Source organism: Fukomys damarensis, unplaced genomic scaffold, assembly GCF_012274545.1.
Source record: "Fukomys damarensis isolate Sample0158 unplaced genomic scaffold, DMR_v1.0_HiC HiC_scaffold_6, whole genome shotgun sequence".
Taxonomy (NCBI): Eukaryota; Metazoa; Chordata; class Mammalia; order Rodentia; family Bathyergidae; genus Fukomys; species Fukomys damarensis.
The window spans coordinates 34,901,491-34,917,276 of record NW_022900918.1 but is presented as its reverse complement, the minus strand read 5'-3'; the positions used below and the strand labels follow the sequence as shown (position 1 = coordinate 34,917,276).

Below are 15,786 nucleotides of genomic sequence, written 5' to 3'. Positions count from 1 at the left end.
TTTTTTTTGGTACCGGGGATTGAGCTCCAGTCCCTGTGCTTGCAAGGCAGGCACCAGAACCACTGAGCTGAATCCCCAGCCTCTTAAGCAGAATTCTTACCATCTACCTTCCCTGTAATGAACTAAAGCTTTTTTTTTTTTTCCAAAATGGGACTTTACATAGTTATTATCTCAATATACTTTACCAAGTGGGCATTTTAAGGCCTCAATAGTCATGCTGAAAAAAGTAAAAAAAAAAAAAAGTAATTGTTTCTAATTCTTAAAAAAGAAATTGAACTCGCTTGCATAAATATTTTTTTCTGTGAAAATCAGTTACACACTAATTTGACTAATCCATTATGTAAATTACCAAAGGATTTATGATGCATTTGTAGGGAAGATATGTAAACCATTAATTTAACATAACTCAGAGCTATTTTATAGATTCTTCCCTCCTCCCTCAATAGATAGGAAAGTTATGATACCTTTTCTTAGCATCATAAGGGTCACAACCAAGGATCTTTCAACTAAAGATAATTTAACAAAAGAAAAATACAATGAGCTGAAGCAATCAAAATTGTATATGATGTGGGAACCTTCAGAAATGAAGAACCATAAAGGCCCTGATAAATTATTTGCTTTTTCACTTAAGTTCTTTGAAGACGGAAAAGCTATATAGAAATCAGGTTAGACAAAGAATACACTCTACTGTCAATAGACAGCAAGACCTGTCTGCTCGGATTCTGCTGTTTCTCTCTGTGTAGCGTTCCTTTTTCCTAGGAATGGGACAGGACTTCTCCAGAACAAGGACCTTCCAGGGAGCAGGGAGAGAGTGACCTTTGTAGGCTCTGTGCCCTGGGGCACAGGAGTTCTACTTTCTATGAGAGACCTCGAGGAAGAGGAGTTTTGGTGTGTGTTCACTTCCGGGGTCAAAATGAGGTGAGAAACAGGAGACAGATGATCTCAGAAACCCTACTTCTAGGACCTTTTGATACCTTTGGGATATGTCATTCTCAGCCCCAACAGCTGCAAGTATTTTGAGTGCAGGAGCTGTTTGTGATGTAAGATTTCCCCCCTTGTGCCTTCAGGTGTAGGATTCTTGACAGGCTAAGATAGAGAGGCCTTTTCAGTGGCAGAAGCAGTGGTCAGAATTGGACACACAGGTTACCAACTTCTAATCCCAAACTGGGTTCTTTTTCCCTCTTGGAATTGTGGAGCCAAATCAAGGCTGAGCAGGGATTAAGCTGTAAAGAGAGTTTATTATTGGCCAAGAATAGAAATAGGAGATTAACCTGTAAATCCATTTCTTCATCCATTTGATGAAATAAATGGGAGGGATAGATTAATAAAAAGGGAGGAACAGCCATGTTTTTTGTTTGTTTTTGTTTCTTGAATTCGGGTACTATGTCTTTCTTATCCTTTTATGGCTCATTGCTTGTTGTCATGGCAATTGTCAACTCTCATGGCACTTGGAGGTGTGTCATTTAGTGTACAGATGGGATTCTAATGAATTTTGTGGTTGACTAGTGCTAATTCTAGCAGTTGTCATACATCCAGCAAGTTTTGGCTAACCCACTGAAAAGGATGGTCTGGCCTACACATATCTCGTCCTCAGAGATAAACAAGAACAAATCCAGGTCAGTCACTCAGGAAGCAAGAGACTGGGCAGGGTTAGAGTGACAGCACGCAGCATCGGGTGGTTGTTGGCAGTCTCTTGGCAATGCCTGGAGCAAGGTTCCTGGTGGAGAGTCATAGAAGTAGTAGTGGGTCCATTCAAAGAAATTAAGTGACACATTTCACGGGCTAAGAGCAGAAAGCCTTAGGGAATTTATCTGTGTCTTTAGTTTTAGTTATCATTTTCCTTGGTGTCCTTACTCCACCCCTTTTCGGCTCTTTGGAAGATTTCCTGTATAGCATTTATTTTTATGGTTAGGTATAAGATAATTCATAGCTTTGAGCAAACTATCCACAATAATATTTTCTGCTACTAGGAGTGCCAAAATCTAATTAGATCTGCAGATTTTTTTTCTATAAAAATATAGGTATACATTCTAAAAGTTTTTAATCCTTTAAAATTTGTGTCATTTTAGTTCATGGAAGAGTGACATCTCAGAACCTACCCTGATACACAGTTAATACTAAGATATATGTGTACATAAACACAGTGCCTGCGATATATATATATATATATATATATATATATATACATTAATGCTTTTGCGAAATATGTCACATTATACATTTTCTAATTTAAATAGTGATTGAAACGCATGCAACACTCGATGGTTTACCTTGATTTCTCTTTTGTCAGTCTGCACATTGCATGAAAAAACTTTATGACAGTGATTGATTTAATTGAACCTACTTCTAAGACAGTAATTGTTTTAATTAAAAACATTAACAATTTTTCCCCATATCTGAAGGCAGCTGGACTGATTTGCATTTCTTTCAGTTCTGAGTGTTGAAGGTAATAGATTTTGAAATATCCTTTTTTTCTTGATATGTATGTATGTAAGCTTTCAATATTTCTATTTTAATTAATATCAGAGAGCATAATTAGTACAGCGTTTCACGTAAGGAGTATCTTCAAAAAACATTTTTAGCAAAATGAGCTGGTATAATAAATTGAAAATTAAAAAACGAAAGAAAAAGGCAATTAAGTCAGACAAAGAGGAAAGTCTAAGTTCTTATATTTTCTTAAGCAGAATGGGTGTCTTGAATGCATAGCATTTTAGAAGATAAATAATTTGCAGTTTTATGGGTTGAAAAGTATTTTGCATTTTTTGTATAGTTAGAATATAGGTGTAAGGATTCAGATATTTACTAATCTTTCAGTTTTCTTGTGGGATTTTTTTTCAGATTGGCTCAAGATTTATTTTCATTCATTAAGTTTATTGGTACATTTTAGATATACATTGTGCTTACATTCATCGTAGTGAGTTTGTACCCATACAATGTATCTTGGTTCTTATTTTTTCCCCTTCCCCTTCCCTCTCTTCAATTCCTCCACCCCTCCCTATTTACAACAGCTTTGTTTCCATTATTTTCCTTCTGTTTTCATTTCTTGCTTTCCCTTCACCACAGGACATCCCCCTTTCCCTTTGAAAGTTTTCTTCCTATTTCACAATATCCATTATACATTTTGGTCATCATTTATAATTTCTCTTCTTGGTATCTTTCCAAAAGAATTAGAAGCATCATACCACAGAGATATATGGACCTCCATGTTTATAGCAGGACAGATTGTAATAGCTGAAACAGCCCAAATGCCCATCAACTGGTGATTGGATAAAGACGATATATGTATCTCTAGTAGGAGAACTACTCAGCCATAAAAAAGATAAACTAGAGACATTGATAGCTAAATGGATGAATGTAGAGGCCATAATCTTAAGTGGAATAACAAGACACATGTGCAAATACCAAATTATTTCTCGTGTGAGGATCTTGCATTTATTAATTGGCAACCTGAGTTATAGGAGTTTGGGAAATACTGACATTGAAAACCAAAATGTTTTCTTCCTTTAGGGCTTATATTTAAAATTTCTTAGAAGAATACCATGCAAGTCCTCTTAGTCCACTAGTTTAATGCATACAAGAGCATGTCCCTCCTTGAAAAAGATTATTTCACACGTGGAATATTTTCACTGTTTCATATGTCGAGGTATAAAATGTATTTAGGGTGAGAGTCTGTTGTTTCCATAACAAAGGCATTTCAGATTATCCTAACATTTTCACATTTCTTGCCTGACTTCATGTTAGATTGAAGAGATCATTTATTTTTGTTTTGTTATTGTTATTTTTCCTATTTTTTTTGTTGCAGGGCTAGGGTTGAACACAGGGCCTCACCCATGCTGGCTAAAGGCTCTACTACTGAGTTACACCTAAGCCCTAAAATAGATCCTGTGTTTTGTTACTTGTTTGTGTATTTGTTTTAACAACTTGATCCAAATAGGAGAAAAAGTCATCTTTGCTATGTGCTTGGTGGTTTTCTTTGTTAATTTTATGTATATGATCTTCAATTCTTATTATCTCTGTGGGATTTTTTCCCTCAAGCTCTCCTAGATTTAGTTAAACTGGGGGATATAGCTTATTTATCTACCTAACAGGGAAAACACAAATTTTGATACTTGGCAAAGCACAGGGAACAAGTGAGTGAGAGCCAGTATCCCCGTGTGACCCTCAGACTTACAGGACATTCCACCTGTCTCAGGTGACCCTAAAGGCCACTTGAAGATTTTGATGCCAATTCATGTGTTCAATCGCCAGCAAACTTAATTTATGTCTCATCTAGGGGCACAGTAAACTCAGAAGAAGCTTACTATTATATCCTTAGGCTGCAAGGCATGGCCTTGTACCCACTTGGGGAGAGGCACCTTGCCTTGGCTACTTTTGCTTTGGAGGCGCCTGCTCTTCTAGTCTTACCCTGTGTGGGTCCTGTCCTTATTGGCAGTTACATGAGACCTTTCTGGTTCCTCTTCAGCAATTTTTGCCTCACAGTAATGTGAAGTAATATGGAGGCAAATTGTCTAGCACATGTAAGAATTCGAGATTCGGAGTACAGTGGGCTAGTGAACAGTCAGATTCTCCTAAGTCACAGGCCTGGAGCTTTGTCATGCCTCTTTCTGATGTCCCATAAGTGATACAGGTATTTTCTCTGTGTATTTTTTCCAGCTATGTTTATTTGGTTGTGTATCTCTGGCTTTAGGGAAAAAGTTTTGCTTTGTTTTAATCATTTGAAAGGGTGAATTTACACCATAAATGGCCACATGATACAATGCTTGACATTATAATGAAGGGTTCCAGTGAATGTGGCTATATAATTGTGCAGGAAAGTAAACTAATAAGTAGAATCCTTGCAAAATTGGACCAGTTACTACACAACAGTAGGATGTGTTTTCAGTTATTTGCAGATATGACAGCAATGTTATTCACAAGTATGTATGAAATGTTAGTTTTACTCATTCTTTGTCAAAATAAGGAATAGATTTTATTAGAGCATCTGCATTTCATGGCAAAATTAGCATTCCTTTATGGAGGAAAATTAACCAAAAAGTAAAATATTGAAATACAAATATTCCAGTTACCATTCAAAATACAGTAATTTTAACATTTTGGTATATTACTTTTCATATGTACTTTTCTTAGTAGTATTTTTTCATTTCATGCTTGTGTAAACTTACGTTTTCTGCAGTGCTTTCTAGCACTTAGAGTTTATCATTAAGTTAGAGGCCTGGAGAGTGCAAGTATCTGGTCAATGATAAGCACACGTTTTTGGCTTAACTGTAAGTGCTATCTCGGGTTTTCATTCTTATCCACAATACACAAAAATACATGATATTTTACTCATTCAACAAATGCATAATGCACATCTCCTCTTTCTCTAGAATCTTGACATGTGATGATAAACAACATCACTCGTATTTACTAAGTACTATGCCATATAATGGTGAACAACATCACACATTTTAGGCCTGTGGATTTAGCTTAGTGGTTCCACCACTTGTCTTGCAAGTGCAAGGTCCCAGGTTTGATCCATGGTACCAAAAATGAAGAAATCACACATTTTAATTTCTTTTTTTATTTTTGTTTTTTATTAGTACATGTTTATCATACACACAGTTTACAGTCATCTTGGGGAAGAGGTTTGTATGCATAACGCAGCTTGATTCTTTTTTAATTCCCTCACCTCTGCCTCTCTCCTTCCTCCTCCAAATCTCCTTTTCCCATTACATTTTAATTTCTTTGTGAAACTTACAATCCGGTTTGTGAGGGAAGTATTAATCATGCAATTGTACAAACCATGCTGAACTATAATTATGAATTATGAAGCAGGATATTATCATCCGCTTAGTAGCAGTGGTAGGTACAGGGATGCAGGTGGTAGACTCATTATTTTCCGTACTTTTAATGTGGTGAGACTGTTTCAAAATTAAGTAATTTTAATATTTAAAAATAAGTTAAATATGTGATGAATGCTGTCATGAAAGCATCAAAAGGGTGAATCTTTCCTTTTCTGGAGTGTCAGAAAAGTGCTACCAAGGAAATGAAATGCTGATGGGCCCCATATTTGGAGGAGAGGAAAAGGAGTTAACGGGGTAAAGAAGTGAGTATGTGGTAAAGAAGTGGGCATGTACCCAGGCAAGTGTGCAAGGGGCATTTATGTGCAGGTGGACATATTTGAAACAGCAAGGTAAGGGGAACACAATAAATATGGAAGCCTATGGAATGCCTGTGAATCATGTGAAAGGCCCAGGTGAGCCTGCTGCGGAGAATGTGGTAGAGGAAGTCATAAACACGGCCAGCAGATAAGACAGGTCCCTCGTACTATGCTGTGTGTTCCTAATTCGTGGGCAATAAAGACTTGCCACATATTTCCGCATTGAAGATACAGGTTACAGCTGAAAATACAAGAGAGGAAGGTAATGGGTAGGCAGTGAAAATAGAAAAGAAGAGAGGAGTAGGAGACATTAGGAAGGTGCATCCAAAGGAACCGAACAGGGCATCAGGTGGAAAAAATAATAAAGATGGTGTTTCGGAGACTGATAGTATGGACATAAATACTCGTCAGGAGTAGAAATATCTTTTGGCTGGAATTGGTGGGGATGGAAGAGTTGAGGGAAAATCATACTGGAAGAAGTTTTGACTTACTCAGTTGCATTTGCACCTTCAGTGTGGCTTTCACAAGGGAACACATTTATTGGGTACGTGGTAAATGATGAAGTGGGGAGCATATCAGAAGGGGTTCTCAGGACCTTTGATCTTTTCTGATTTTGTGTTATGACTTGGTTTCATGTTTTCACTGCTGAGCTTGCAAGTTGCAAGTTGAGACACAGATGAGACAAACCTGTGCATCTCTCGGCTTTTTTTTCTTTTAAGGTTGGTTTATGTCTTATTTTAGATTCTGAAGATATTTTTGATTAATTGGTCAATTTATAGAGGCCACCTACTGTAGCCAGAATCCAGAGCTAAATGTTCATATTCAGCCTCCAGCCTTGCACTTGTTAGGTGCCATTTGTCAAATTAGTTCATTGCTCTGTGCCTCACTTCTCTCCTCCCCAAAACTGGCACCCTATTAAGTAGATTGGTGTTGAGGCATCAATGGAACAATCACATAATTTTCTTAGAGTGGTGGCACTTAAGAGAATCACAATGTTAATGATTTGCGAGACAAAAATACCAAGTACTGTGAAGCTACATAAATCAAATCAAATGTTTCAGTTTACCTTTAGTTTTTGAAATTAAATGAGAGCTTTACAACATAACTTCATACATTATTTTCACTCCCTCAACAGAAATGAAGCATGGTCTAGCAGTGTTAGGGAGGCTGTGAACAGGTATGATTCTTCTGACTGCCTCAGAATTGTTTAAAAATAAGTGACATCAGAACAGAAAGGCTTTACAGAAAAACCCTCCACCTCTCAGATTGTTTTCATGCAATCAAGAAAATGCCCCCTATGTTTTTTTACTTTTGCTCTCTTCTTATCCATGCTACCTATTTTCAGAGAAAGGCATACATAAGATCCACCAAAACACAGATAAAAACTCTTTGCAGAATTTCTTTTTCCAGTATCAGTATCAGACCATCTGTGCATAGAAACAGTGATTGGCACTTCTGTTCATTTCTCAGTGGTTAATCAAACATCTAAGGGTGTTGTATTTGGGGCATCTTGGATTTTTTTGCATGTGTGATGTTTGTGTCCACCTGTTTGCACTTCCATGGTTTTTCTTTTGTGTGCAAGTGGCTGAGTTTCCTCCTTCAGCGCATCCCACTGTTTGGACAGCACGATTTCATTTGCTTGCCCCCTTCAGCTGCTGTATAGCAAAGCCGGTTGCCATGGCAAGGATTATGATGCCCCACATCAAAGTTAAGCTTGAGATGAGGATTGCTTTGAAAAATCACATGCAAATATTTATTTTCAAACATACAGCAGGCTTTTCGGGCAGCACTGGATAACCAGGGTGGTTACCTGTTCTGTGAGTCATCAAATGAGAAGTCAGTGACCTGTGTTCTCCCTTTTGGTTATGAGAGAAACTTCCAGTGCTCTCTACTGCACTCCTGTTGATCAAAAGTCAGATTCCATTTGATATCATTTGATGGTTGTCTTTAGTTACACAGCACGTTTGTCCAGTTAATTTGTCTACCTTGCCCAGCTTATGGTCTCAGAGCTGATTTCCTCAGATAGGTATGATTTTAAGCTTCAGTTTCATTTATTTGTTCCTTCGTTGTTTTGGTGCTGTGGATGGAAACCAGGCACTTTGCACCTGCAAAGCGTGTGACCTCACACTGAACCACACCCCCGGCCCTCCTTGTGGCTTTGCTGTTGAGCCTCACCTCAGTGGAGACACTGTTTGTTTTTCCTGTGGATCTGCTGGAAATGCCAGGTCTTCCCTGCGAGCTGGGGGAGGGGCAGGCTCTTTGTCACCCAGGAGGACATTCTGAAAACTGGAAATATTTGAAAGAATGTGTATCAAATATTAGCATACATTTCTAAAGAATGCAAACGTCTCACTTTTTGGGATTACTTGTCCATTTAAGTATTAAAAAAAAAACTCCTTTAAAAAGCCTATGATAAAGTTTCTTAGAACCTTAACACAACTCCTGACCTGCCATCCTGAATAATGAGCTTATATTAATTATAGTTTAATCATTAAATTGACAGCCAGCCTAACTTAGTAATATTAACAATTAATTTAAACGCTTGAGCATTAGTTTCCTAAAAGAGTCTATTTTCCAATTTTAGTATATGAGCTGCTAAAGCGGGCACAAAGAGCCTATTTTCTATAGCTTACTACTGCACTCTCCTTACCTTCTCTGTTTTATATACTCTGCGTCTAACAAACAAGGGAATGTGAGAGATATAGAGCGAAATAAATATGATACTTCCATGAAACGTCCTTTTAGTGCTGAAAAAAGAAAGAGAAAAGAAACTGTACCTTGCTGCATCATGAGGCTCATGACAACTATGATTGCTTTGCAGATCCGCAGCTCAAGGGTATAGTGACCAGGTTATACTGCAGGCAAGACTACTACTTGCAAATGCACCCCGATGGAGCTCTCGATGGAACCAAGGATGACAGCACCAATTCCAGTAAGTGATGCCCCAGCTGCCAGAGGGCACTGCTAGGGGGACCGAAGGTGCCACTGCTTTCATAAGAAGCATTTGCAAATAATCATGCTGGTTTACTCTTGCAGATGTTACGTGCTGAAAAGCCACTTCCAAAGTCACTAAACCACACAGGAGAAAATGCTCCTGCAGAGACGAAACTATAAGTCCATCTCTAAAGTTTTTCATGCACTTGTCAGACGCAGAAAATCACTGTTGCTTTTGATCTCATTATCGGAAAAAACTGAGTCAGTACATTAGTGTATTAGGTTGAAAACTGAATGCGGCTCCTCTGGTTGTATTATTTTATTAGACCTGCAGCTTCTTAATGATACTGTGGAAATTCCAGAGGTATAAGGGTTAATTTGTATCTGATAAAAGAAGTACTTGTAAGTTTTCAAAATAATTTTTTTTGCACTCAAGAAGAGAAACATTATCTTTCTTATATAGGGAAGATCAGGCTGTATACTAATAAACCCTTTTTACTTACATTGTCCAAATTGCTTAACTACTTTACAGAGGTGGATTTGTGATAATTTATTAAAACTCTCCACAGTTTCTGTATTAGTAATGTCTATCTCTCTTTACTATTTCTTCACATTTAAGTTTTCTATGTAGGGTGTGGGTGGTGCCTCTATGTTCCTCCTAACTCAGCTGTGTTTTCTGTCACATTATGTGTTTATATTGCCATCTGATTTCTCCTAATTGAAAAGTAGTCCTAAAATAGAGGAACCTTTTACTACGGAGAGGCAGTGGAAAGCAAAATAGTAAAACTATGTTAGAAATATTTAATCACAGGAAATATTCCTAGGGCATCAGGAGTAGATACGAATACTTCCATCCACTTACCCTTTACTCTTTCACACACAGAGGATAGTTCCATGAAAAGAAGGGAGGATTTGAATATGTATAATCAAATTATAAGCGTTTCATTTTAAATTCTAATAATCAAGTTTCTAGTAGCAGATTCTGAGAGCTGCTAAATATATAAAATGTTTATTTACTTATAAAATGAACTTTTGTGTTTGGCGCTTCATGTTAAAAAAACCATTGTTTCTAAAGACCATGTTACTTTCTCTAGATTTTCCTACTGCTTCAGTTTGTTTTCTCTCCATCTTCTCTTTGTTTCTTTTTTACTTATGTTTTCCTCTTCTTCAACTTTTAATCTTTCTATTTTCCTTTTAATCTGTAAATGTTTCCTAATGTTGATGCATTATTTTTATTGTACTGGGTTTTTTATTACTAAAATAGGAGGGCAAAATTCAAGCACAGAGAAGAAAGAGGAGGCTTTTTATTCATAGGACCAAAGATTGTTTGTTTATTGAGATTGCTTATTGTTATAGGTTATACATTTTTAAATGATGAGCACTTTACTATTTTTGACTGAGAAAAGATACCAATTTTTTTATGATTCAAGCTTGTGTGTATGTGTGTGTGCGCGCTTTCTTTTTTTCTGCTATTTTAAACTCATTTTTCATTCTTTGGCCAAAAGAGATTTCATTTTCCTCGTGTTTTAACAGTGGGGTTAGGAAGTTTGGAAATCTCTAAGCTCTGATGTTCTCAGTGTCCTCTAGCCATCATTGGCCAGAGTCTAATTAGCCAAAGAAATGAGCGTTTCATAACTCAGCTCACTGTAGGAGCCATGATGCTCTGAAAGATGGGAATGACTTTGTCTATATTATGGAAATAGTTTTCAGGAGCAAACTACTCTAACAGTACAAAAATTATACTTCATTTTATTGCTTAGGCAAAATAACTTCCTTCAAACAGAGGTTTTATGTATTTTTCATAGCATTTCTCCTCTTTTTTTCAGAGAGAGGTGAGTAATCCTAAACAAATTGCCTAGCTTTAATGATGAGACTCAGTATTGCACTGAGAAGTATCAAGTAGAACTTGTCTTCAAAGGGCATTCTGCTGCAGAATTAATAAGCAGCACAGTCATTACTAAATTATAAAGCTGCAGGTCTAGACAGTATACACACACATACACGCACAAGTTCAGTGTTGTTATCAGAAGCATATTAGACATTTGAGTGGAGAGCTGAGATATGAAAAGATACTGCACCTTCTGCTCTCTGAATACAAGGGGCTCTCTCCTCCTACCCCGTGTCTGCAGAGGAAGGAGCCAGGATAACTAGGGAACTCTGGGAGGTCCCTTTCCCCCTATGGTGAGGAATAGTCCCAAGGACAGGACAGAATGGTGGTACCTGCAGAAGAGCAAATCAGAACAAAATCACAGTGTCCACTCCCAGGACTTTAATTCCTAAAGATCTGGTGCAGTGCTGCTTTTCTTGAACACGAGTTTGCATTTTATGTACACTTCAACTCTGTTTTGTTACTGATTCAGACATTTGCAAAGAGATGAAGAGGCTAAGATAAAGTGTTTATTATTCAGAAGGCTGTACAGATTGTATAATTATAAAGTTTAATAGAAATTGCCAGAATTAAATCAGATTTGTAGAAGCATGAGAAGTTGCTAATTAACTCCACTTTTGTGTACTGTCACCTTTTAAAATTGAACTTCATCATTTTTAGGGTGAATTTTAAGGTTATTTTTCCTCATTGTTAATTGTGGTAGTCTTCAGAGTCTTAGGAAAATTGTTAGCACAGAAAAGAATCTTTTAGTGCTAAAAGGTTATGCATTGGAAATCTTGACATTTCTATCCTGACAGAGAAATTAGCAAGTTTTTCCCAAGAGGGAAGCAAGTACAAGCTAGTGTACAGCCCTTTTGATTTGAGGTAGGTAGTGATGTAATAACTCACAAGTATGCTTTTTTATGTAAAAGACCTGAACACAAGCCATCCATAAATAGGAAAAATAATGAGAACTAACCTGAAATGCACTCATCTATCACCCTAAGTCATCAAATGATACCATTGAACTTTGGAACTTCAAATCTTTGTGCTCAACACACAAGTCATGACAACACATTTCCCACTAGCTGTGGGATTATTTGGAAAGAGCAGTCTGAGGCAGCCGACTAGTCTACCCTTGTGGAAAAGCTGAGATGTGTTGAGAGGTGGGAAGGCCCCTGACTGGGCCACTGGCTCACTCCTAGGAGGAAGATGGCAGGAAAATGAATGAGGACAGGGGATTGGTGCTATGGGGAAGCTGCCTGGATGCTCAGTGTTGGCTCCCATCTGTCCCAAAAAGATCTTCACACAGGAAGTGACCTCACAGATGGCCCCATCACCATATTCACTTCCGGAGTTGTAGGATGCCTTTACAATTCAACTAAATGTCAGCATCGCTACCAATTTCCATATTTTATTAGGGAGCATTTTTTCCTTTCTCCACTTCATTGTTCCCACCACCAGATTTAATAGCTGCTGGAAGCAGGATAGGACTGTATAGGATTCAATGCTCTAATAATGTCTATGGATGTTAAAACCTTGAAAAACAGTCCCTCTTACTCCACAAATTCTGAGCCTGGTAACTTAATACATGGCAATTGTCATACCACCCCATAGGTTTTAGGATGCTAGCTTTTACCCGGATTGTATGTTAGGCTCATTTGAGAAGCTCTTAAAAATCTTTCTTACACCCTAAACCCAACCTCGGGGATTCAGATTTAATTGATTCCAGGTTGGGCTTGGCCACTTTATTTTATGAACAGAAAGTTTTAATGATCAAGCAGAGTGGAAAATTTCTCTTGCCCATATGGAGACTACTCGCCAGAATAAACAAAGCTTTAGGGATATCTTCATTATTCTTACTGCACTAGGCCTTATGCTATTGTTTTAGAATTACATGAAATTCACAGAGAGTGGAAAAATATAACACTTAACTAATGTACCTGTGGTTTTGACTACAAGAACAAACTCATCCTGGTTAGCTCTGCAGGTCCTTCATATCACAATGGTTTTATGGATTATATTTTATTCAGATAGTCTAAATACTAATGATTTTCATAATGCAAATCCCTATAAACAGTCTTGGGAAAATAATGTATTTTTAAGTATGGATACTTTAGAGTCTCTTCTAGAATTTTTGTTTCTCATGCCATATTATTTTGGCAGGACCATGATATTCCTGCCTTCTAGAAATATAGCATTCTGGCTAATATCAAATATATGGCTTCTACAAATACCATCAGTAGTATATGGATTTTAAAATAATTAGTTTTGAATTAGGTTAAAATAGGTTAGATAGCAGGGATATGATTTTGTTCTTATGTCAAAATTTTGCATGTAAATCAAGAAGTTTTTCCATTGTACCCATCCTTTCTAAATATAAGGAAGATGGTACTGTTCAGGCATTCTAGAACTTGGATAAAGACATCTTGAGATCTTGGGAACAGTAACATAATCATTGCAAGACAGGGTGCAACTTTCTCCAACTTATTAAGAGAAAACATGTCCCTGATGATAAAATAGAAGATAATTTATCGAGCCAGTTTTTAATTACATACTATGTAGACTCAGAATGAAGTCAAAATTGTCCAAATTGCAAGTGATTTTACTTTTGTGAAATATAAGTGAAATCCTAAAGTGAAACTATTTTACTTCAACATTTACTTCAGTGAAATATGAATGCTTTTAATACCTGTCCTGGCCTGGTCCTGTTGCTCATCATTAGATTTGAATTGAGAGGAATACGAGAGGGAGAAGCTAAGTTTGTTGTGAATAATTAGCAATTCTCTTATAAATGTATCTGTAATAAAATCTCCAAAATTATCAAGCAGCCACCACTGCAGATCATGCTATAAAACCCAATAAGTGAACAGGTACCCTGCATGGAAATGCATTATAGGAGTTTTAATCTTTAAAAAATATATTATACCATTGCTATCTGCACTGTGTGAAAAATGTGTAAAAAACACTTTATTAACAAGGGGAGAAACAAAACATGGAAATATGAATGGATTTTTACCTACTAGGTGGGTAAAAACTCTTTCTCTTTTTACTTTAACATGTATTCATAGTTATATAAATGTCAGCAAAGAAAATGGTATCTCTAAAGTTTACGTGCCCTTCACCCTGATTAGTTCTTTCTAAATTTAGCCTGTTGACAGGTGCACATCTTGTCTTGGCCCTGCTTGCATGTCATATTGGTTCTGCGAAAGTAATTTAGTTTTGGAATTACCTTTTGCACTCCTGGCCCACACTGTTGACTGGTGACAAGTCACACCTTCCGTATGAAGGATCAGAATAAACACCAGTCTCTTCGGCTTCAGCTCCCTGAGAATCTTCACAGCTGACTTGTTTGGGAGTGTAGTGGTGTCAGGAGCCTGTGATACTAGAACTGTGAGCACAGGTCTGGCTCTGTTTGTTACCCCAGCCCTTCTTCAGAAGGCGATGGGCGAGATCGCTGAGCAGATTTACAAATAGAGGGGGAAGTGTTAATTTGACACTTAGCATAATCTCCTCTGTTAGGAGGAGAAATAAAAGTTAATTAGGTTGGAACCTCTCAAAAGAGGATAGGATGTTTCTCAGGTAACAGAGATGAGAGAGGAGAAGTCATGGCAGTGCTTGGCTGTTTCCCGCTCAGTCACGATGGACCACATTTCTCTCCACAGCACTGTTCAACCTCATCCCGGTGGGGCTGCGTGTCGTCGCCATCCAGGGTGTGAAGACAGGGCTGTACATAGCCATGAATGGAGAAGGTTACCTCTACCCCTCAGTAAGTAACGTGCCACAGAATGGCCATTCGTTCCATGTCTAGGAAACGGCAGCAACAGTAACACAAATCACCAGGAGCTTCCGTAGGTCCTGACATTTTGCTGTCGTGCTTCATCTATATTTGAATGCAGAGGGAGCTATTTGTTCATTGTTCATCATGTGTGGAAATATGACTTTATCTACAGGAAGACAGTAGTATGTCTTGAATCGTGTGTTTGTTGTGTTTTCAAAAAGGTCCCAGTTCATACAAGACTGATCAATTTTGAATGGTTGATGAAAATATAATATCTTCTATTTCCACTTAGAAATGCACTTATCTTAGAGAATTTCTTGTAAATTTTTATTATTCCCATGCGTTTTCTGTGTATTTACTTTTACTTGACCTCATGTCTGTGAAAAATTACAGGTTACAATATAATGTTTTGATCCATGCATTGTAGAAAAATCCAGTCTAGCTTATTAACATATCTGTCACCGTATCATCGTAGTATTTCTCAGAGAGAATGTTGAAAATTCATTCTTTAAATAACTTTGGAATCTACAGTACGTTATTTATTATTAACTGCAGTCCCCACGCAGCGCAGTGGATCACCAAAACTCACTTCTCCAGTCTAAATGAAAAATTTCACCTTTTCATCGACATATCTTCTTTCCCGCTCCCTCCCACTGCCTCCAAGCCTTGCCTCTTGTAGCCATCTTTACAATCTCTATTTCAGTGATATGTGATACTTTTTTTTTTTTTTTTGATACTGGGGATCAAACTCAGGTCCTTGGGTTTGCAAGGCAGGTGGCGGAACCACTGAGCTAAATCCCTGGTCTGGTATGTAATTTTTAAGATTCCATATATAGCTTTTGATCTCACTTATATAAGGAATATAAAAATATTTGTGTAAATAGACAAATGCGTAAGCCGGGTGTGGTGTTGCATGCCTGTAATCCCAGCACTCGGGAGGCTGAGGCAGGACGATCGCTGTGAGTTCCAGATGAGCCTGGGCTACATAGCGAGTTCCAGGTCAGTCTCAACTACATAGTGAGACCCTGTCTCAAAAAAAAAAAAAAAAAAAAAGAGAGGGAGAGA

At 37.5% G+C, this 15,786-nt stretch overlaps 1 protein-coding gene across 2 annotated transcripts in view; it reads left to right on the top strand.

Moving 5' to 3' along the window:
- Positions 1–15,786, top strand: part of Fgf14 (fibroblast growth factor 14) — a 621,549-nt gene that overhangs the window by 463,609 nt on the left and 142,154 nt on the right. For both annotated transcript variants that reach the window (XM_010604625.3, XM_019204589.2), the window contains exons 2-3: positions 8,961–9,071; positions 14,606–14,709. In XM_010604625.3, the coding sequence (XP_010602927.1) occupies positions 8,961–9,071; positions 14,606–14,709 (215 nt within the window). The remainder of the gene's footprint in view (positions 1–8,960; positions 9,072–14,605; positions 14,710–15,786) is intronic.